This window comes from Vulpes lagopus, chromosome 6 (assembly GCF_018345385.1).
Source record: "Vulpes lagopus strain Blue_001 chromosome 6, ASM1834538v1, whole genome shotgun sequence".
NCBI lineage: Eukaryota > Metazoa > Chordata > Mammalia > Carnivora > Canidae > Vulpes > Vulpes lagopus.
In genome coordinates, this window is record NC_054829.1 from 74,294,975 (window position 1) to 74,318,788 (window position 23,814).

Below are 23,814 nucleotides of genomic sequence, written 5' to 3' on the forward strand. Positions count from 1 at the left end.
GAATCTCCATAATGACACTTGACACCTCCTCTTTATTTTTCCAATGAATGAGAAATGAACCCCTTCCAAGACCCAGCTATTTGCATTCAAAAGATTTTCCATGGTCCCATATATTCATATTGAGGATATCTTCCCACAAATTATCTCCTCTATCTTCAATGCCGACCATATCCTATGACATACTTTTTGAATTGTATTGTACTGTGTTGTGTTGTATACTTTTATATGGATAATAAAAATCATTCCATAGCTCAGTAGGTTAGACAACCATTTCTTTGTTTATGATTCACATAACCCTTCAGTGGAAGCTCATTTGATCAGTTCTGGTTTCAGTGAATTAAAACACACTAATCTCCCTTCTTCCTTAGATTCAGACCAGAAGACCATGAAAAGCACTGCTTTAGGAGACTCGGCCTTTTGCCAGCGCATTGGCACTTCCCACAACAACCAGTGCACAGCTGGCTGTCTGAAAAACCAGGACAGCTCTTTGGAGTTTCCCTTACGGATATCTTTGATAAGGACATCTTGCCCTTACCCATACTGGTAGGTCTCAGTTTGGTCTTTTTTTTTTTTTACCTTCCTGAGGAGAGGGACCTCAGAGAGGCCAAGTGTTCTCATGCAAACCAACCCTCAAATGGATAAATCATTAGACAGTCCCTCGCTTTGGCTGAGAAGCTTTGCTAGTGTCATTTGATTTACCTACTGCAGAGTCATTTGGCCAATACAGCAGAACAACGTTTTGTCCCTTCCACTTGTTTCCACCGAGACCCATGTAGGCCTGTTCAGATCAGTCAAAATGGACTCTGTGTGCATGAATCATCTTCACATTCTGCTGTTGTCTTCCTGAACTCACAGTAGTCTCAGGTCTCCTTCAATGGAGTCTACTTAATCTAACAACTGAAAACATCTTACCTAAGCATAAAGACTCATCCTGAGGCATATAAGAATCTGCTAATTCTAAAAGAGCATGTTAAATGACAGCCACAGAGTTTGCCTGTGTTATCTGAAATCGGTAGTACTGAATTGTCAGTATGGAAACTGCGGAGTATCCAGGACCTCTGCAACCCTGCACTAGATTTGGGAATGTTATCCTAGGTGTGAAGAAATTAACCACGTTAGTTCCATGCTTGCTACTACCCCAGTCCTTGCATCACATCAATTTTAGGGGGTAGCTAGAACTGTCATCCTCCACACATTATAAATGGATTAGAAAGTTTCAGTACAGTTCGCATGTGCCCCAGGTCACACAATAGATCAGAAGCAGAGTAGGTTTCTGAACCCTTGGTCCATCTGACTCCAGCCCTTATTATCTTTCTACACTGCAGGGAGAGGACATGAAGATAGAGCAAAGGACGGTTGAAAGACTCATGAAGGGAATGTAATCAGAGAATAAGAGAGCATTTGAGCTTTTCTTTTAAAGAGGAAGGGAAATAGAGATAGTAGGATTGGAGGATACAATCACTTAAAGAGGAATCAACTAATGGGAAATGAGTATACAAAAGATTTCCATATATGGGGAAGTGCATCTATGGAAGGGAATAATGAAAAAAGACTGATAAAGTAGGAGACTGGCGAGGATTCCACAAGGCCTTGAAACACGGAAGCTTGATTTAAAAGTAAATTCAATGAAAAAATCTGATTTAAATAAGTGATTACAAAGTTTCAGTGTATGACTGTAACGTGGATTTTGGGTAGAAACTATAGAGACACATTGACTAAAGAATCTAAATTGACTTTACTTCTGCAGCTCTAAAACTGTATACCATCCGATAGCCTAGCTCTTTCAAAAAGGAAGCAAGCTTTTGCTCTGGGCTTGAGATATGAAATGCCATATACTCTTCTTTTTTTCCTACATTATATGCTTTCCTTTATCAATCAAAAAGGACCACTCATGGAAGGCATCTTCAGAAAATCAGCCAGTATAAAATCATGCAGAATCCTAAAAGAGAAACTAAATTCTAGGCACATAGTGAACTTGGACAGTGAATCTGTTCTTCTGGTACCATCTGTTTTAAAGGTGGGGAAAGTTCTAGCTTTATCCACATATGAGTTACTCAAGCTGTGATGGTGTCTTTCATTATGATTGCCCAAGAACCAACATAGGCATAACTGATTAAGTACTGGTCAGATGGAAAACACTTCATGAAATAAAAATTTAAGGAAGATACTGTAGAAGGAAAAAGCCCCTTACATTAGAGATACTTTCTGTTTTCACCACACACCTCCCACCTGAAGACTCCATGCAAAATACTAGTACTAATGTGACTACTATAATAATAAGAAATTTCAAAATATACATTGACACTTACATAACGTTTACCAAAGAAAACATCCTGTTCCTGATGATTACCTCACCACACTCCTAATGAAGGCAGTTTCCAAAAGAAAAATCACATGAAAAATTTGAGAATAGATCTAGAAGTTCACAATAGTAAGCAAAGGTTTACTTTATGAGGGATACAAAAAGGCTCAGTGAGGCGACCAAATCATTCTTAACCATCATTGTCTCCTGTTTCTTAGTGCCTTTTACTTTATAAGTCATGGAGGAAGGATTTCGCCATTTGTGTCTCCTTTCACCAGATCTTAGGTATCCTTTTGTTAATATTTGTGTTGTCTAGCCCAGCATCCAAGGTTATAATGACACGGTAACCAGCTCTAGCTACATGCCTCTTTTGATAAATCTAACTTTTGGAGTAGGTGCAAGAGACAAAAGTACTTTGGTATTCTGAAAATTCAGTAGAATGACTCAAGAACTAGATTAATTTGGAAATTATACAGCTACATCACAGATATCCCATTCTATTGCTAAAATGGTAATGGAGAAAGAAGTGAGAACTAGAACAAAGAATTTAATCCATCTACCTTGGCACTTGCTAACAGCTCTGAACAAAACTATGTGAAGGCAGTAATGATGGCACTCTTAGAACCAAGGTCATATTTGGTCCTTCCTTGTCACAAGTGGTCTTTCCTTGTCCCCCATTACTGTCCAACTATATGATAAATAGCAATAGTCCCTGACCACTACTACACCGGGCTACAGTAAAACACACCAGTAAATAAATATATATATATATATATATATATAGGCATCAAGACACAGGAGAAAGAATGATGATACATTAGGTACTCGAATAGCATGATAAGTGTTGCCCTCTTGAAGGTGCACACCTGCAATTGATGTTTCTAGCAAGGTTTAGTAGGGTCTTTTCTATTTCCGTGTTATAGGCACAGCCTAGGAGGATGGTGACCACGTGTGCATAGAGTTCTTAGACATTTCTGAAGCTTTCCCTACCTAAAGTTGACTAATCTTTGTGGAGGAACAGACTCTGCAACCTTGGCCTGAATAGTATCATGTCAAACTATCTGGAGAATTGACTACACTAGAAATGAATACATCCACAGGAACATCATGAGTTTGCCATTAGACCATCTACTTTTGTATAGTTCAGGAAAGGAAGAATGATGCAATTATGAGAGTAGCTTTTGTAGTAGTTTGCAGAAAAGCACACAAAGAGCAAGTGCCCTATGATAGAAGGGAGCTTTGTCTTCCTTTCCACTGAAGGCTATGCTCTGCTTTGATGCTTTCATTTTTGTCAGAGAAAAGCCACACACCTGCTTTTGCACGTGCAAGTCAATGGAGAGTCAGAGCTGAGCCCCATGTGGGTCACAGTTTCGGGTATCTATGAAGGAAGTAGGAATCAACTGAAGTTTTCAGCTAAGTGTGTTCTCTGTGATATTTCCAATATATATTTTGTATTAAATATACATATGCTATATTTGTGTGTGTGTGTGTGTGTGTCTGCGTCTGTGTGAGTGTGTCTGTTTGCATGTATTGATTTATTTTTCTATCCACATAAGGATTTTCTTGAAAATATCGAAGGAAGTTTACTTTCATCGGAACTCTACGAAAAATGGCTTGGTGTTCTTGACGAAATGACCGAGGAGGAGAAAATAAATGCAGCCCAGAGGTAATGATGCAATAAGTACTCTACTCTGGTCATGGCTCAGAAATACAGCCAATATACTATTAGGAAAATATTGGCTTCCTTCTTGCCTCTTTGACCACTAAAACAATATTCAATGCCAAATAGTTTCAATTCTTCACACCCATGGAGGCCAGTTTCAGAATACAGGCATGCCTTATGGCTATTATTGCTCTTCTCCAGACCTTATTAACGTGGTGGACTCCTTAGCCATTATACAACTTCTGTATATATGAAACTGGTAAACAAAAGTCAGTGGCCTAAAAGAGATGCCAGAGCATCAACAGTGTGTGGTATAACCTTCAGTTTGTCAATGATTTAAACAGAGTGGGTTATCTCAGAAATTGAATTCGGTAAAACATTTTTGTATACGTTCATGCCTGGAACTCTGCTACAGCAGGCTGTGTACTAGATCTAGAAAGATGTTCTCTGCTCTCCATCTCTATACTTCCAGCTGCTAAGTGCAATGACTTGCCTTATTCAAAAGTACATCTTTCTGACTTTAGGCTTCTAGCTCAGCTGCCAAATGTGAATGTTGTTGTCTTGCGATACCTTTTCGGAGTGCTACACAACATTGAGCAAGAATCCTCACCCAACCAGATATCAGCTTATGATTTATCAGTGTGTATAGCCCCAAGCATTCTTTGCCCACCTAATTCTGGCAGCTTGGAATTGGAAGAGAACTTCATAAAAAAGGTAGGGAGAGCTCTCATATGTGTCCCCTGAGGTTTAGAATCCATGCTTTGAACCTGAAATGTGTAGTAGTCAATTGGATGGATCAGTTCTGAAAAGTGCACATCTTCATAGGCTTCCTTGGAATGGCAGAGTTTGTTATCCTTCTCTGGTGGAATCTGGGAAGGGGTGTTGTTAAAGTGGGAAACGCAGGGCAGTTGAGTTGCTTCTTTCCCATCCAGGAGATTCAATACTAGACTGACTAAACAAAAGAGAGAGAAGAATGATGTAATATGGTAGAAAAGACCTGGGCTCCAGAGTTTGACAAGCCAAGGTCAGATCTCAGCCTGATCCTTGAGGAGGGAGATTGGAACTTTGGGCAAAGCCATGGCTTCCTCATGACACCATGGTAACAACCCCCAGCTCCTGTGGTTCTTACTGGCACATCCTAGGTGACTCGGGCACTACGAGTGCCCATGGCTCCAAAAACATTGGCCTTGCTCTGCAAGTTGTGGCTCTTTTAGACAATTACTTGGCTACAGTTTTGCCTCTGCTACATCTGACAGAAACTAGTGAGATATTCCAAAACATTCTAATGAAGCCACACATACCTAATAAGATGACAGCTTTTCCCCAAGCTCATGCTGAGAGCCAGCATTCGGCAAAGCAAGACATGAGTAGGGACTGTGGTTAGACAGACAGACATGTTTTCTCTCCAGACCTGTGATTTTTACTCGAAAACCAAGCAAAAGAAAACATCAAAAAGAAAAATCCACAGGAATATCCACTTTCCAAAAAACATTCTTCCCTATTTTAGAAATGGATTTCATAAGATTTCGTGTATGTTTTATACATTATAATCATATATTATACGAAGTTACATCCCAATATTTTCTGGAAGCAAATATTTACAAAATAAGTAAACTTTCAGAAGGTAGATTACTTTGAAAGCTATCCTAGTTTTAAGGTGTAACCATTGGTATCACAATATTAGCTATTAAATGATGCCACAAATTAGGACTTTAGCCCACTGACTAGTAGTATTTTAAAATCTGTACTCAAAGTACAATGGAAAGTATCACTCTATGTTATTTTATTAGAGAAATTGGTTTTCTATATATTTTTATCAACTCTGAATTTTTCATAGAAGTCTTTCACAGTTTTGGTTAGATCCAAGGTTTATAAACAAAATGTGACTTATAACTCTTCCATATGAAAAAGAGCACCCCATTGTGTTCTTTTTGCATTACAGGCTTCTCTTATACAATTTTTGTATGAAAATTGTCTGAAGATATTGGGCGAAGACATCACTTCTCTCATGGGAGATAATTCAAAGAGTTGTCATTACAATGAGAAGGCTGCAGGTACTGTGGATAATTTAATAGGCTTTAGGGAGACACAGGACAGCAAGGTTGCCAGGGGTCATGGCAGATACTTAGCCCTGTTCTGGAGCCCAGAGCATCCCAGGGCAATGATTCCCAGCTGCTCCTTCTTCTGAAGGCTGGCTAGCAGGTCAAGGGAGGTTTCACACAGCTGGAGACCCACGAAAGCATAGAAACTTCAAGACGTTTTTGGCAGTATTAGGAGATAGCATGGTATGATACAGTGTTTGGGGATTTTTTTAAACACAATTTTAAATGGATCCCACATCTATATTGTATTATATATGTAGGTAAGCATATAATGCATAATTATTATTCTATAATATATATGCTCTGGTTGAAACCAGAGCACGGGACTTTTATTCCTCCTCCATCCTCTTTATGATCAGTGGCTCTTGAGGCACCACAGGATTCCAGTGCTCTTTAAAAGAAGTTGAAAAGAACCAGCATCATTGAGAGAAAAGGACTTGACTTGATGTCAAACAACCTCTCCAGGTACAAATTCCAGTGCCCCCATTTATCAGCTATAGGACCTTTGGCCAATTACTCTAGCTCCGTATCACTTTATTCATGCCTAAAATGTGGATAAAAATAATGTCTAAATCTTAGAAGTGTTGTCAAGATTCAATAAGATAAAGGGTGTAAAACACATTTCTAAAAGCTAATTAATAGAACTAGGAGAAGTTCCCCTGAGACTAGTGCGAGTATTATTGGAGCCTAGCAAATCACAGCTCACTGGCAACACCCCATTTTTGTAAAATGGAGTTTAGATTCAGAACCTGGAGACACATATCATCAATCCCTCCATACTTTTGACATGTCTTCGTTTTACGACATATACCTCATTGTGTTGAGGGAAGCTTTTGGATAATCCGTGTCATCAGGAATTAAGATGAGTCTAGTACCATGTCTGAGAATATGCTGGTGCAAGACAAGTGTTTGTTTTTCATGTCGTCAGTGACAGAAAATCAAACTGTTGAATCCAAGCCAGTGAGAGTGATAGTGATTTCCAGAAGAGCACAACTGCAGAATGCTACCAAGTCCCCATGTGGTCCATCCACCTACATGTCTACAGTTTAGTAAGGCACTGAAGACTGGAATCTCCATAATGACACTTGACACCTCCTCTTTACTTTTCCAATGAATGAGAAATGAACCCCTTCCAAGACCCAGCTATTTGCATTCAAAGTTTTTCCATGGTCCCATATATTCATATTGAGGATATCTTCCCACAAATTATCTCCTCTATCTTCAATGCCGACCATATCCTATGACATACTTTTTGAATTGTATTGTACTGTGTTGTGTTGTATACTTTTATATGGATAATAAAAATCATTCCATAGCTCAGTAGGTTAGACAACCATTTCTTTGTTTATGATTCACATAACCCTTCAGTGGAAGCTCATTTGATCAGTTCTGGTTTCAGCTGAGGTCACCTGTGCACTTCCAGTTAGCCTGCAGCTCCTGTCGAGCTAACCTAGGTTTCTGTGTATTGGCGCTGGCTCTCAATTGGTCCCCATGTCTTCCATAAGGTAGCTTCTCCTCCTTTCATATGGTGGAGGAAGAGTACCCAGAGGCAAGAGGGACTTTTCAAGAGTTAATGTGGGAGAGGACTGTGCAAAGGACCACGCCAAAGGTGGTGGTTTTCAAGACGAGGAGGCATTATTTCTTGAGACCACACATCATAAAACTCACAGCAGCACCACTACCACACATATCCTTTCCTTCACTGGCTTTTCATCCTCAGTTCTGTACACCAGCATTTCCTAAGAGGTATTCCAAGTAGGGTAGGAAGAATCTTTGAAATACTATTTTTTTATTTTTACCTGAGATATTCCTTCCCTCAACCTTCTTCCTACCTTAAGCTGCCTTTAGAGACAATTAAATCACCTCCTCAGGGCATAGAAGCAAGAGGAGTATATGAGGAAAAGGGATCTCTATGTTGCTTATGAGTTTTACAGTGTTGGCTTTCTAGGAAACAGAAATGATTCATGGCATAGAGTAGAAGATTTCGGTGGCAATCTCACGGGAAAAAAGCACAAAACCTTTGGTAGGTACATAGGATATCTGCACCATTTCCTGCATGGAAACCAAATGGAAGCAGAAAATCCTCACAGAATAGTGAGCTGACATGTCTAAGAACTACGGGGCCCTCTATGTCCATGCAGAGTTTCTAATACCTCAACATGGAACATGTATCTCCATCAGTCCCAGAATAGTATGGAAGAAATAAAAAGCCACTGGGTGTGAAAGACATGCCTCAGCAATAGGAGTACAGGCCAATTTCCCAGGACCAGAGAGCAGTTTGGACACCTCAGCAGCTATTTATATACATCAATGACACAGAGCAATTAGATAAGTGGCACTTCACCATTTTACAACTTGTCCTGCACCAGAAGACTCCGGAACATAGACACACTCATGGGGGCAATTAAGAAAACCTAAATCACTACCAGTCTCAGACCAGAGAATCAAACTAGGCATCAAGTGAGCTATTTAGAACTATAGAACTGTACATTTCTGAGTTATGCCAGCGTGTAGATGGAGATTGCTATCAGTGCATATAGAATATATGATCCATGTATTGTTTTCCCTTTCCCAGGAAGGGTTCCCTTGTGAAATAGGTCTAGGAAATTCTTACTTTCCTTTTGGAAGTCAAATGCCCCAGTTTTCTTCCACATATATTTCACATTATTCGACCCTTTTGAAGCGACCCCATTCATTAATGATCCTGGGAACATTTATTGCCTTGTGCCGAATAGTATCTTATATATTTAGTTTAACTTGGTGTAGACAGCATCATTTACGTTAAAGTTGAGCAAACCAAGGCTTTAAAATGCTGAGCTTCCTAAGTGGCAGAACCAGGATGCTTCTGGTGCAGTGCTGGCCCCACATGAGTGGAGGTGCTGATGCACATACTACATCCCAGAAAAGCCAAGTTGCCCGGTGTTTAAGGTTATTTGTTGAAATGTTCCTCATCTTTTTATCCTTCGACAGCTTGGCTCATCTGTTGACTCTTAAAGCAATCGGTTATTTAAGCAATGTTAAGGTATCTTCAAAGGGAAACATTCACTGCTGAGCAGTAGAAATTTGAACTCAGCTTTTCACTGCTGATCTCCTTTTCTTTGGAAAGTTCTTCCTTCAATAGGGAATGTTGAGTAGTTGAAAATCATCTCTGGAAACTGGTGGTCTATAAATGCATTCCTAACCTCTTATTGTTTTGCATTTTCTATGTTTTCTTTCAAGCCTTGTACTTGTGTGTAGGTGTATATATACATGTATGTTTGAGTGTGTGTGTGAGGAAGTGTGTTTCCACACTTCATTGTGGCTTAGGCTCTTTTCAGTAAATGTTAAACCTATTTAACCAAAAACATCATCTATGGGTGGGTTGGTGGGGTATGACAAGAGAACACAGCCACCACATAGCCAGCATGTGATGACTACTTCCCAAGGACCCTGACTGCAGAAAGTCGTCCTTGAAGATGGCCCAGAGCAGAGGAACCAGAGAAGTAGGGGTCAGGCAGATTGTGTCCTGAGAGGCAATTCCTTTGGATGGTAGAAACTTGAGCACTCAGAAAGCCAAGGAGAGAATCTGAGGCTGAGGGGAGCCTGGCTGTGAAAGCACAGGATTACCAAACTCAGCTTGATTTGCATACCAAAAACTTATAGCTTTTAAAATCAGAAAAAAATAAAAAATAAAAAAATAAAATCAGGTCTGATACCTGAACCCACTGATCACACCAGTAGAAAGCAAACATCTACAGTTTCAGTGCCTCCAGATCAGTGTAATGGCAGTAACTGATGGCCAAGGAAATAATCACCTTGAGTCTGATCAAGTCCCAGGTTTACCCATCAGTCTGAATGTTATTGGCAAGAACTCACCAATGCCATGAGGATGCTGTTAGCCAATATCAGAACGTGGAGAGCTCTGCACAAGAAATGACTCAGTTTCCCTCTTCTAGCCTATACAATGAACATGCTGTATAATGGCAATGGTGAAAATATGTCTAAGTGAATTAAAAAAACACTAATCTCCCTTCTTCCTTAGATTCAGACCAGAACACCAAGGAAAGCAGTGCTTTCACGAACTCGGCATTTTGCCACTGTGCTGGCACTTGCCAGAACAACCAGTGCAGAGCTGCACTGTCTGAAAAACCAGGACAGCTCTTTGGAGTTTCCCTCACGGATATCTTTCATAAGGACAACTTCCCCTTCCCAATACTGGTAGGTCTCAGTATGGTCTTTTATTGCCTTCCTGAGGAGAGGGACCTCGGAGAGGCCAAGTGTCCTCATGCAAACCTACCCACAAATGGAGAAATCATTAGACAGCACCTGGCTTTGGCTGAGAACCTTTGCTAGTGTCATTTGATTTACCTCCTACAGAGTCATGAGGCCAATACACAGAACGACGTTTTGTCCATTCCACTTCTTTCCACAGAGACCCATGTAGGCCTGTTCAGATCAGTCAAAATGGACTCTGTGTGCATGAATCATCTTCACATTCTGCTGTTGTCTTCCTGAACTCACAGTAGTCTCAGGTCTCCTTCAATGGAGTCTACTTAATCTAACAACTGAAAACATCTTACCTAAGCATAAAGACTCATCCTGAGGCATATATGAATCTGCTAATTCTAAAAGAGCATGTTAAATGACAGCCACAGAGTTTGGCCTGTGTTATCTGAAATCGGTATACTGAATTGTCAGTATGGAAACTGCGGAGTATCCAGGACCTCTGCAACCCTGCACTAGATTTGGGAATGTTATCCTAGGTGTGAAGAAATTAACCACGTTAGTTCCATGCTTGCTACTACCCCAGTCCTTGCATCACAGCAATTTTAGGGGGTAGCTATAACTGTCATCCTCCACACATTATAAATGGATTAGAAAGTTTTCAGTACAGTTCGCATGTGCCCCAGGTCACACAATAGATCAGAAGCAGAGTAGGTTTCTGAACCCTTGGTCCATCTGACTCCAGCCCTTATTATCTTTCTACACTGCAGGGAGAGGACATGAAGATAGAGCAAAGGACGGTTGAAAGACTCATGAAGGGAATGTAATCAGAGAATAAGAGAGCATTTGAGCTTTTCTTTTAAAGAGGAAGGGAAATAGAGATAGTAGGATTGGAGGATACAATCACTTAAAGAGGAATCAACTAATGGGAAATGAGTATACAAAAGATTTCCATATATGGGGAAGTGCATCTATGGAAGGGAATAATGAAAAAAGACTGATAAAGTAGGAGACTGGCGAGGATTCCACAAGGCCTTGAAACACGGAAGCTTGATTTAAAAGTAAATTCAATGAAAAAATCTGATTTAAATAAGTGATTACAAAGTTTCAGTGTATGACTGTAACGTGGATTTTGGGTAGAAACTATAGAGACACATTGACTAAAGAATCTAAATTGACTTTACTTCTGCAGCTCTAAAACTGTATACCATCCGATAGCCTAGCTCTTTCAAAAAGGAAGCAAGCTTTTGCTCTGGGCTTGAGATATGAAATGCCATATACTCTTCTTTTTTTCCTACATTATATGCTTTCCTTTATCAATCAAAAAGGACCACTCATGGAAGGCATCTTCAGAAAATCAGCCAGTATAAAATCATGCAGAATCCTAAAAGAGAAACTAAATTCTAGGCACATAGTGAACTTGGACAGTGAATCTGTTCTTCTGGTACCATCTGTTTTAAAGGTGGGGAAAGTTCTAGCTTTATCCACATATGAGTTACTCAAGCTGTGATGGTGTCTTTCATTATGATTGCCCAAGAACCAACATAGGCATAACTGATTAAGTACTGGTCAGATGGAAAACACTTCATGAAATAAAAATTTAAGGAAGATACTGTAGAAGGAAAAAGCCCCTTACATTAGAGATACTTTCTGTTTTCACCACACACCTCCCACCTGAAGACTCCATGCAAAATACTAGTACTAATGTGACTACTATAATAATAAGAAATTTCAAAATATACATTGACACTTACATAACGTTTACCAAAGAAAACATCCTGTTCCTGATGATTACCTCACCACACTCCTAATGAAGGCAGTTTCCAAAAGAAAAATCACATGAAAAATTTGAGAATAGATCTAGAAGTTCACAATAGTAAGCAAAGGTTTACTTTATGAGGGATACAAAAAGGCTCAGTGAGGCGACCAAATCATTCTTAACCATCATTGTCTCCTGTTTCTTAGTGCCTTTTACTTTATAAGTCATGGAGGAAGGATTTCGCCATTTGTGTCTCCTTTCACCAGATCTTAGGTATCCTTTTGTTAATATTTGTGTTGTCTAGCCCAGCATCCAAGGTTATAATGACACGGTAACCAGCTCTAGCTACATGCCTCTTTTGATAAATCTAACTTTTGGAGTAGGTGCAAGAGACAAAAGTACTTTGGTATTCTGAAAATTCAGTAGAATGACTCAAGAACTAGATTAATTTGGAAATTATACAGCTACATCACAGATATCCCATTCTATTGCTAAAATGGTAATGGAGAAAGAAGTGAGAACTAGAACAAAGAATTTAATCCATCTACCTTGGCACTTGCTAACAGCTCTGAACAAAACTATGTGAAGGCAGTAATGATGGCACTCTTAGAACCAAGGTCATATTTGGTCCTTCCTTGTCACAAGTGGTCTTTCCTTGTCCCCCATTACTGTCCAACTATATGATAAATAGCAATAGTCCCTGACCACTACTACACCGGGCTACAGTAAAACACACCAGTAAATATATATATATATATATATATATATAGGCATCAAGACACAGGAGAAAGAATGATGATACATTAGGTACTCGAATAGCATGATAAGTGTTGCCCTCTTGAGGGTGCACACCTGCAATTGATGTTTCTAGCAAGGTTTAGTAGGGTCTTTTCTATTTCCGTGTTATAGGCACAGCCTAGGAGGATGGTGACCACGTGTGCATAGAGTTCTTAGACATTTCTGAAGCTTTCCGTACTTAAAGTTGACTAATCTTTGTGGAGGAACAGACTCTGCAACCTTGGCCTGAATAGTATGATGTCAAACTATCTGGAGAATTGGTCTACACTAGAAATGAATACATCCACAGGAACATCATGAGTTTGCCATTAGACCATCTACTTTTGTATAGTTAAGGAAAGGAAGAATGAAGCAATTATGAGAGTAGCTTTTGTAGTAGTTTGCAAAAAAGCACACAAGAGAGTAAGTGCCATATGATAGAAGGGAGCTTTGTCTTCCTTTCCACTGAAGCGTAGGCTCTGCTTTGATGCTTTCGTTTTTGTTGGAGAAAATCCACAACCTGCTTTTGCACGTGCAAGTCAATGGAGAGTATGAGGTGAACTCCGTGTGGGTCACAGTTCGGGTATCTAGGAAGAAATTAGGGACTGAACTGAAGTTTTGAACTAAGTGTTTTCTCTGTGATATTTCCAATATATATTTTGTATCATATATACCTATATATTTGTGTGTGTGTGTGTGTGTGTCTGCGTCTGTGTGAGTGTGTCTGTTTGCATGTATTGATTTATTTTTCTATCCACATAAGGATTTTCTTGAAAATATCGAAGGAAGTTTACTTTCATCGGAACTCTACGAAAAATGGCTTGGTGTTCTTGACGAAATGACCGAGGAGGAGAAAATAAATGCAGCCCAGAGGTAATGATGCAATAAGTACTCTACTCTGGTCATGGCTCAGAAATACAGCCAATATACTATTAGGAAAATATTGGCTTCCTTCTTGCCTCTTTGACCACTAAAACAATATTCAATGCCAAATAGTTTCAATTCTTCACACCCATGGAGGCCAGTTTCAGAATACAGGCATGCCTTATGGCTATTATTGCTCTTCTCCAGACCTTATTAACGTGGTGGACTCCTTAGCCATTATACAACTTCTGTATATATGAAACTGGTAAACAAAAGTCAGTGGCCTAAAAGAGATGCCAGAGCATCAACAGTGTGTGGTATAACCTTCAGTTTGTCAATGATTTAAACAGAGTGGGTTATCTCAGAAATTGAATTCGGTAAAACATTTTTGTATACGTTCATGCCTGGAACTCTGCTACAGCAGGCTGTGTACTAGATCTAGAAAGATGTTCTCTGCTCTCCATCTCTATACTTCCAGCTGCTAAGTGCAATGACTTGCCTTATTCAAAAGTACATCTTTCTGACTTTAGGCTTCTAGCTCAGCTGCCAAATGTGAATGTTGTTGTCTTGCGATACCTTTTCGGAGTGCTACACAACATTGAGCAAGAATCCTCACCCAACCAGATATCAGCTTATGATTTATCAGTGTGTATAGCCCCAAGCATTCTTTGCCCACCTAATTCTGGCAGCTTGGAATTGGAAGAGAACTTCATAAAAAAGGTAGGGAGAGCTCTCATATGTGTCCCCTGAGGTTTAGAATCCATGCTTTGAACCTGAAATGTGTAGTAGTCAATTGGATGGATCAGTTCTGAAAAGTGCACATCTTCATAGGCTTCCTTGGAATGGCAGAGTTTGTTATCCTTCTCTGGTGGAATCTGGGAAGGGGTGTTGTTAAAGTGGGAAACGCAGGGCAGTTGAGTTGCTTCTTTCCCATCCAGGAGATTCAATACTAGACTGACTAAACAAAAGAGAGAGAAGAATGATGTAATATGGTAGAAAAGACCTGGGCTCCAGAGTTTGACAAGCCAAGGTCAGATCTCAGCCTTATCCTTGAGGCGGGAGCTTGTAACCTTGGGCAAAGCCATGGTTTCTTCATGACACAATGATAACAACCCCCGGCTTCCGTGGTCCTTACTGGCACATCCTAGGTGCCTCGGGCACTATGAGCACCCATGGCTCCAAACACATTGGCTTTGCTCTGCAAGTCTTGGCTCATTTAGAAAAATACTTGGCTACTGTTTTGCCTCCGCTACATCAGACAGAAACTAGAGAGATATTCCAGAACATCCTAATGAAGCCACACATGCCTAATAAGATGACAGCTTTTCCCCAAGCTCATGCCAAGAGCCAGCTTTAGGCAAAGCGAGACATGAGAAGGGACTTCGGTTAGAGAGACAGACATGTTTTCTCCCCATCCCTGTGAGGTTTTACTCAAAAACAAAACAAAAGAAAACATAGAAAAAAAATCCACAGGAATATGCACTTTCCAAAAAATATTCTGCCCTATTTAAGAAATTGATTTCATAGGAATTTGTCTCTGCTTTATACATTATAATCATATATTATACTAAGTTACATCCCAATATTTTCTGGAAGCAAATATTTACAAAATAAGTAAACTTTCAGAAGGTAGATTACTTTGAAAGCTATCCTAGTTTTAAGGTGTAACCATTGGTATCACAATATTAGCTATTAAATGATGCCACAAATTAGGACTTTAGCCCACTGACTAGTAGTATTTTAAAATCTGTACTCAAAGTACAATGGAAAGTATCACTCTATGTTATTTTATTAGAGAAATTGGTTTTCTATATATTTTTATCAACTCTGAATTTTTCATAGAAGTCTTTCACAGTTTTGGTTAGATCCAAGGTTTATAAACAAAATGTGACTTATAACTCTTCCATATGAAAAAGAGCACCCCATTGTGTTCTTTTTGCATTACAGGCTTCTCTTATACAATTTTTGTATGAAAATTGTCTGAAGATATTGGGCGAAGACATCACTTCTCTCATGGGAGATAATTCAAAGAGTTGTCATTACAATGAGAAGGCTGCAGGTACTGTAGATAATTTAATAAGCTTTAGGGAGACACAGACAGCAAGGTTGCCAGGGGTCATGGCAGATACTTAGCCCTGTTCTGGAGCCCAGAGCATGCCCAGGGCAATGATTCCCAGCTGCTCCTTCTTCTGAAGGCTGGCTAGCAGGTCAAGGGAGGTTTCACACACTGGAGACCCACGAAAGCATAGAAACTTCAAGACGTTTTTGGCAGTATTAGGAGATAGCATGGTATGATACAGTGTTTGGGGATTTTTTAAAACACAATTTTAAATGGATCCCACACCTATATTGTATTATATATGTAGGTAAGCATATAATGCATAATTATTTATTTCTAGTAATAATATATAAATGTGCTCTGGTTGAAACCATAGCACGGGACTTTTATTCCTGCTCCATCCTCTTTATGATCAGTGGCTCTTGAGGCACCACAGGATTCCAGTGCTCTTTAAAAGAAGTTGAAAAGAACCAGCATCATTGAGAGAAAAGGACTTGACTTGATGTCAAACAACCTCCCCAGGGTACAAATTCCAGTGCCCCCATTTATCAGCTATAGGACCTTTGGCCAATTACTCTAGCTCCGTATCACTTTATTCATGCCTAAAATGTGGATAAAAATAATGTCTAAATCTTAGAAATGTTGTCAAGATTCAATAAGATAAAGGGTGTAAAACACATTTCTAAAACGTAATTAATAGAACTAGGAGAAGTTCCCCTGAGACTAGTGCGAGTATTATTGGAGCCTAGCAAATCACAGCTCACTGGCAACACCGCATTTTTTGTAAAATGGAGTTTAGATTCAGAACCTGGAGACACATATCATCAATCCCTCCATACTTTTGACATGTCTTCGTTTTACGACATATACCTCATTGTGTTGAGGGAAGCTTTTGGATAATCCGTGTCATCAGGAATTAAGATGAGTCTAGTACCATGTCTGAGAATATGCTGGTGCAAGACAAGTGTTTGTTTTTCATGTCGACAGTGACAGAAAATCAAACTGTTGAATCCAAGCCAGTGAGAGTGATAGTGATTTCCAGAAGAGCACAACTGCAGAATGCTACCAAGTCCCCATGTGGTCCATCCACCTACATGTCTACAGTTTAGTAAGGCACTGAAGACTGGAATCTCCATAATGACCCTTGACACTTCCTCTTTATCTGTTTTTCCAATGAATGAGAAATGAACCCCTTCCAAGACCCAGCTATTTCCATTTAAAGTTTTTTCCTTGGTCCCATATATTCATATTAGAGAAATCTTCCCACAATTTATCTCCTCTATCTTCAATGCCTACCATATCCTATGACCTACTTTTTGAATTGTATTGTACTGTGTTGTGTTGTATACTTTTATATGGATAATAAAAATCATTCCATAGCTCAGTAGGTTAGACAACCATTTCTTTGTTTATGATTCACATAACACTTCAGTGGAAGCTCATTTGAACAGTTCTGGTTTCAGGTGAGGTCACCTGTGCACTTGCAGGTAGCCTGCAGCTCCTGTCGACCTAACCTAGGTGTCTGTGTATTGGCGCTGGCTCTCAATTGGTCCCCATGTCTTCCATAAGGTAGCTTCTCCTCCTTTCATATGGTGGAGGAAGAGTTCCCAGAAGCAAGAGGGACTTTTCAAGAGTTAATGTGGGAGAGGACTGTGCAAAGGACCACGCCAAAGGTGGTGGTTTACAAGTCGAGAGGTCATTATTTCTTGAGACCACACATCATAAAACTCATGGCATCACCACTACCACACATATCCTTTTCTTCACTGGCTTCTCATTCTCAGTTCTGTGCACCAGCATTTCCTAAGGGGTATTCCAAGTAGGGTCAGAAGAACCTTTGAAATACTAACTAATTTTTTTACCTCAGGTATTCCTTCCCTCATCCTTCTTCTTGTCTTAAGCTGCCTTAAGAGGCAACTGAATCACCTCCTCAGGGCATACAGGCAAGAGGAGAATATGGGGAAAAGGGATCCCCATGTTGCTTATGAGATTTACAGATTTAGCTTTCTAGGAAACAAAAATGATTTGTGGCATAGAGTAGAAGATTTAGGTGGCAATCTCATGGGACAAGCCAAAACCACAAGGTTGGTATATGGGATATCTGCATCTTTCCCTGGATAGATACCAAAAGGAAGCAGAAATTCCTCACAGAATAGCAAGCTGACATGTCTAAGAAAGATGGGGCACTCTATGTCCATGCAGTTTCTTATACCTCAACATGGAACAGATCAGTTAGTAAAAGTATCTCCATCAGTCCCAGAATACTTGGAAGAAATCGAAAGCCACTGGGTGTGAGAGACATGCCTCCGCAACAGGAGTACACACCAATTTCCCAGGACCAGAGAGCTGTTTGGACACCTCAGCGGCTATTAGTGTACATCAATGACACAGAGCAACCAGATAAGTGGCACCTCACCATTTTACAGCCTGTCCTGCACCAGAAGACTCCAGAACATAGACACACTCATGGGGGCAATTAAGAAAACCTAAATCACTACCAGTCTTGGAACAGAGAATCAAACTAGACATCAAGTGAGCTATTTAGAGCTACAGAACTGTACATTTCTGAGTCATGCCAGTGTATAGACGGAGATTGCCATCAGTGCATATAGAATATATGATCCATGCATTGTTTTCCCTTTCCCAGGAACGGTTCCCTTGTTAAACAGGTCTAGGAAATTCTTACTTTCCTTTTGGAAGTCAAATGCCCCAGTTTTCTTCCACATATATTTGACATTATTCCACCCTTTTGAAGTGACCCCTTTAATTAATCATCCTGGGAACATTTATTACCTTGTGCATAGTAGTGGCCAGGTGTTTATGGTTATTTGGTGAAATGTTCCTCATCTGTTTATCCTTCGACACCTTGGCTCATCTGCTGACTCTTAAAGAATTCAGTTATTTAAGCAATGTTAAGGTATCTTCAAAGTGAAACATTCACAGCTGAGCAGTAGAAACTTTGAACTCAGCTTCTCACTGCTGATCACCTTTTCTTTGGAAAGTTCTTCCTTCAATAGGGAATGTTGAGTAATTAAAAATCATCTCTGGAAGCTGTTGGTCAATAAATGCATTCATAAACTCAGGATACCTTATTTTCCTTATTCTATGTTCTCTTTCAAGCCTTGTGCTTGTGTGTAGGTGTATATATACATGTATGTTTGAGTGTGTGTGTGAGGAAGTGTTTCCACACTTCATTGTGGTTTAGGCTCTTTTCAGTAAATGTTAAACCTATTTAACTGAAAACATCATCTCTGGGTGGGTTGGAGTGGTATCACAAGGGAACACAGCCACCACATAGCCAGCATGTAATGACTACTTCCCAAGGACCCTGACTGCAGAAAGTCATCCTTGAAGATGGCCCAGAGCAGAGGAACAGAGAAGTAGGGTCAGCAAGTTTGTTTGTTTCCAGAGAGGCAGATCCTTTGGATGGTAGAACTTGAGCACTCAGAAAGCCAAAGAGGAAATCTGAGGCTGAGGGGAGACTGGCTGTGAAAGCAGAGGATCACCACACTCAGTTTGACTTCGTACCAAATCCTTCTAGCCTTTAAAATCAGATCTGACACCTGAACCCACTGATCACTCCAGTAGAAAACAAACATCTCCAGGTTCAGTGTCTCCTGTTGCATTGCAAAGACAGTAACTGATGGCACAGGAAATACTGACCTTCAATCTGATCGAGTCTCTAGGTTTAACCATCAGTCTGAAGGATATGAGGAAGAACTCTTCAACACCATAACGATGGTATTAGCCAACAGCACAACGTGGAGAGTTGTACCCAACAAATGACTCCGTTTCCCTCCTCTAGCCACTACAATGAACACGCTCTAGAATGGCAATGGTGAAAATAAGGCTAAGTGAATGAAAATACACTAACCTCCCTTCTTCCTTAGATTCAGGCCAGAAGACCATTAAAAGAAGTCTTTTCAGAAGGTTAGCCTCTTGGTGCTGCGGTGCTACTTGCTGCAACAACAAGTGCACACCTGAGCCTTCTGCAGATCCCAGACAGCGCTTTGGAGTTCCCTCTCGTGGATATCTGTAGTAATGACAACTTGCCCTTCCCAATTCTGGTAGGTCTCAGTTTGGTCTTTTATTGCCTTCCTGAGGAGGGGGACCTCGGAGAGGCCAAGTGTTCTCATGCAAACTTACCCCAAAATGGGAAATCTATAGACAGCCCCTGGCTGTGGCTGAGAAGCTTTGGTAGTGTCATTTGATTTATCTATTGCAGAGTCATGAGGCCAATACAGCAGGACAACTTTTTGTCCATTCCACTTTTTTCCAGAGACCCACGTAGGCCTGTTCAGATCAGTCAAAATGGACTCTGTGCATGAATCATCTTCACATTTTCCCATTGCCTTCTGAACTCACAGTAGTCTCCAGTCTCTTTCAACTGAGTCTACCTAATCTAACAACTGAAAACATCTTACCTAAGACTAAAGACACATCCTGTGCCAAATATGAATCCATGAATCCTAACAGAATATGTTAAATGACAGTCACAGAGGCATCTTCAAAAAATCAGCCAATATAAAATCATGCAGAATCCTAAAGCAGAAACTAAATTCTGGGGACAGAGTTAACTTGGACTGAGCAATTCATTTCTTAATTTTGAAGAGAAGATCCTGAGAATACTGATAAACTGTAAAAGGATAATTGCATAATCTAGAATGAATGACAGGCAATTAGGTGTTCCCCATTGGCCTTTACCATACCTGGGAGTAAGGTGTGTGTAATCATTAGTTAATATGCACTTAGTGATACAGTTAAGGTTTAACATGTCTAAAAGTAAAACAAAGGTACTTAGAATGACTATCTGACTTTATTCCAGAAAGAAAGTTACTCACAGGCTACCAGTATAAGAAAGCTAATTCTCATAATTGGTGGATCAATTACCATGATGAATCTCTCTCTCTCTCTCTCTCTCTCTCTCTCTCTCTCTCTCACTCTCTAATAAGACTCAGTTTTTATTCATACGAGGAACATGTAAGAATTTGGTGAATGGAATATATATCAGTACAAGAAACGAGCTTTTTTTTCAGAGAGCACTGAACAATGCCTTTTATATTTTTCTGTAATTCTTTCTATGCTAGTCGAATGGGCCAATAAATACTCTGAAGATTTATAGTGGATGGTGAGTCTTTTCCAGTTTTGTTTTGTTTTACTTACCCATAGCATAACTGGTGCTACGAACAAATTGGTTTCTTCGTAGTCTTGGGCCTCAATGTCAGTATTAATTTAGTTGGCTTGCTCTTTTAAAGAATGAAGTCATTCCTTTGTCAAATAAAAGAAACAAGTAGAAAAACCAAATTGCCAAAGGAAAATTGTAATTTCTTAAAGTGGATAAAGAGAAACTGCTTTATAAGAATGGGAGGTTTTCCAAAATGTAAAGTGTAAAACTAGTTGGGGAAAAAAAAAAACATAACAAAGCAACATCATCCTCAGGATAATAATTATCTCTGGGCAAGGAAAGTCCAGGATTAGGAGAAAGGGGAAAGAAAGAAACTCCAAGCACACATACATCAATTTAAATTCTTGGAAGATTTCAAAATGCTTACACTTCACCATGTGCTTCATACTAATGAAGAACATGTTGTAGGTAACTTGATCATATAAATATCTACCACATACCCATGCACACACAAACGCACACATTGAATTGTATATGTAAACATACAAAACACTGTTCAATGAATAAGTAAATAAACGACAGAAATTTTAGGATTTTGTATTTATTCATAAGAGACCGATAGAGAGGCAGAGACACAGACAGAGGGAGAAGCAGGCTCCTCACAGGCAGCCAGATGCGGGACTCGATCCCCAGACCAGGATCACACCCTGAGCCAAAGGCAGGCAGATGCTCAATCGCTGAGTCACCCAGAGGTCCCTAAACTACAGAAATTCTTAGCATTCAGCAATTTTATCTGTGATTCCTCTGTATTGATGATCTGGTTCACTCAGTCCAAGTGGCTGAACAGTAGTATTCCATTATATGATGATACATTTATGTGTGGGCACATCTAGTCAAACTTTCTAGAGGCTTACCTAGTTTATTAGCTTTCAAAGAAATTGATTTTTTAAATCATCTCCATAAATGTTTTTCCTAGGCTTATTAATTTGTGTTTTGTTTTTATAATTCTGTTGCTTCAACTTTCTTACTCTTTTGATTTCTTCATCTAGCTTCTTGGATTAAATGCTAGCTGATTGTAGTAAATATATTTAAGACTATTCAGAACTTCTAAGTATTGCTTTAGCTATACCTCACAAATTTATTTTTCATATTTTAGTTTGTTGATAAAACCATTACAGTTTATGATTTTCCTTGTGAAGTCTTTTTTAACCTAGTCATTATTTAAGCATTTGGGTTTTTTTTTCAGATTTTCTAACATGTAGGATTTTAATTACTAGTTGTAATAGTTCATTTCTAATTAAACTGCACTGTAATCAGATAATATGGTTTGAATAACTATGACTCTTTGTGACTGAGAGTGTACAGTTGATTTTATAAATATTTACAATGTTGCATGCATGCTTTAGGAGAATGTCTATTCTCTGTTGTATCCTCTTTTGAGTGCAGGGATATGTAAACTCACAATTATGTCATACGTGTTACTCAAATTCTCTATATATTCTCCGAATGTGCAGTTTCTGAGAGAGGTGTTAAATTTTGCCACTATGCTTCTCTGAGCTTTTCACTTTTATTTTGTAATTCTGAGTTGTCGTAGTTGCTGGCTTTTGGTGTTTTATGGTTTAAGTCTATATTATTAGGCACATACAAATTTATAATTTCTATAGCCTTTTCATGAATTATATATTATAGCTTATTTGGTTTATTCACATTAATGCTTCAACTTCATATTCGACTTTGACAGATATTGTTGCACTAGCGTTTTTTTTTTTTTTTTTTGGTTCATATATGCTTAGTCTATTTCTTTTTTTCCCTTTTTATATTTTCTGTTTTAGGTTGTGTGTGTAGCAGTGTCCCCTGTAAGCAGCATATAACTGATTTTTTTATATCCACACTGATAATTTATTTTTTTTTTATTTATGATAGTCACAGAGAGAGAGAGAGGCAGAGACACAGGCAGAGAGAGAAGCACCGGGAACCCGATGTGGGATTCGATCCCAGGTCTCCAGGACCGCGCCCTGGGCCAAAGGCAGGCGCCAAGCCACTTTGCCACCCAGGGATCCCCACACTGATAATTTCTGATGTTTATTAAAGCGATTTAATCTATTACATTTATTGTCATTATAGTGTATTTCGAGTTATACTGACAAACCGTATTTTGTGTTTCTTTTTCATTGAAGATTCCTCCTGGTTCCTTTTTTCTTCTTTCCTAAGTTTTGTTAGATTCATAAATCATATTTTTGTATCCTCTGTGTCAATTTTTATTTATATTAGAATTTCTCAGCTATTATGTCTTTGACCACTTTGTTCCAATATTCCTCTATTATCTTTTACAAGAATCCATTAAAATTTTCTGAAACAATGATTCTCAAAGAACACTCGATACGAACAACCTTTTCACTTTTTCTCTTTGTACTGCATCCTGGGTAAAATTCTCAGTTCTTTTTTCCAGTTTATTAATTCCTTAACCTTGGTCATTCTAGAGTTTATTCTTTTACTTTCCTATTTTTTCTTTTCTCCACACCTATATGTTTTCTGGGATTACTAATCAGATCTTTTTCCTATTCATACAATTTTATATTTTTTCAGTAAAGATCATTTCAGGGGCATGTGAGTAGCTCAGTCGGTTGAGTATACAATTCTTGATTTTGGCTCAGGTCATGAGATGGAGCCCCCACATGGGGCTCCTCACTGGGTGGGGAGTCTGCTTGAGATACCTTCTCTTCTTCTCTCCTTCCCTGCTCTCTCTTGCTCATGTGCTCTCTCTTAATTAAATGAAAATCTTTAAAAAGTTCATTTCATTCATTTTCCCCTCTGATTTTGGTACCAAGAAGTAGGTCTTACTGTGACAAATACCTAAAAATGCCAAAGCAGCTTTAGAACTGGGTAAGGGGGAAGGCTGTAGAAGTTTGGAGGGCCACACTGGGAAAAGCCCCATTGCTGTGAAGGAACTATTGGTAGAA

General features: G+C 39.3%; 1 protein-coding gene across 1 annotated transcript; it reads left to right on the forward strand.

The window, feature by feature from the left end:
• Positions 1-3,863: 3,863 nt before the first annotated feature.
• On the forward strand, positions 3,864-23,104 carry LOC121492843 (rho GTPase-activating protein 20-like). Its single transcript, XM_041758055.1, has 9 exons — positions 3,864-3,968; positions 4,490-4,679; positions 5,908-6,019; positions 10,089-10,264; positions 13,570-13,679; positions 14,201-14,390; positions 15,618-15,729; positions 19,620-19,796; positions 22,778-23,104. Exons 1-8 carry the CDS (start codon positions 3,934-3,936, stop codon positions 19,766-19,768), a joined length of 1,074 nt encoding a protein of 357 aa, XP_041613989.1. The 5' UTR covers positions 3,864-3,933; the 3' UTR covers positions 19,769-19,796; positions 22,778-23,104.
• Positions 23,105-23,814: the final 710 nt, after the last annotated feature.

Coding starts and splice junctions, on each gene's coding strand:
- LOC121492843 (XM_041758055.1), top strand. CDS start 3,934: ATGACCGAGGAGGAGAAAATAAATGCAGCCCAGAG. Junction 4,680..5,907: donor AAGAGAACTTCATAAAAAAG/GTAGGGAGAGCT, acceptor TTTGCATTACAG/GCTTCTCTTATACAATTTTT. Junction 13,680..14,200: donor AAAATAAATGCAGCCCAGAG/GTAATGATGCAA, acceptor TTCTGACTTTAG/GCTTCTAGCTCAGCTGCCAA.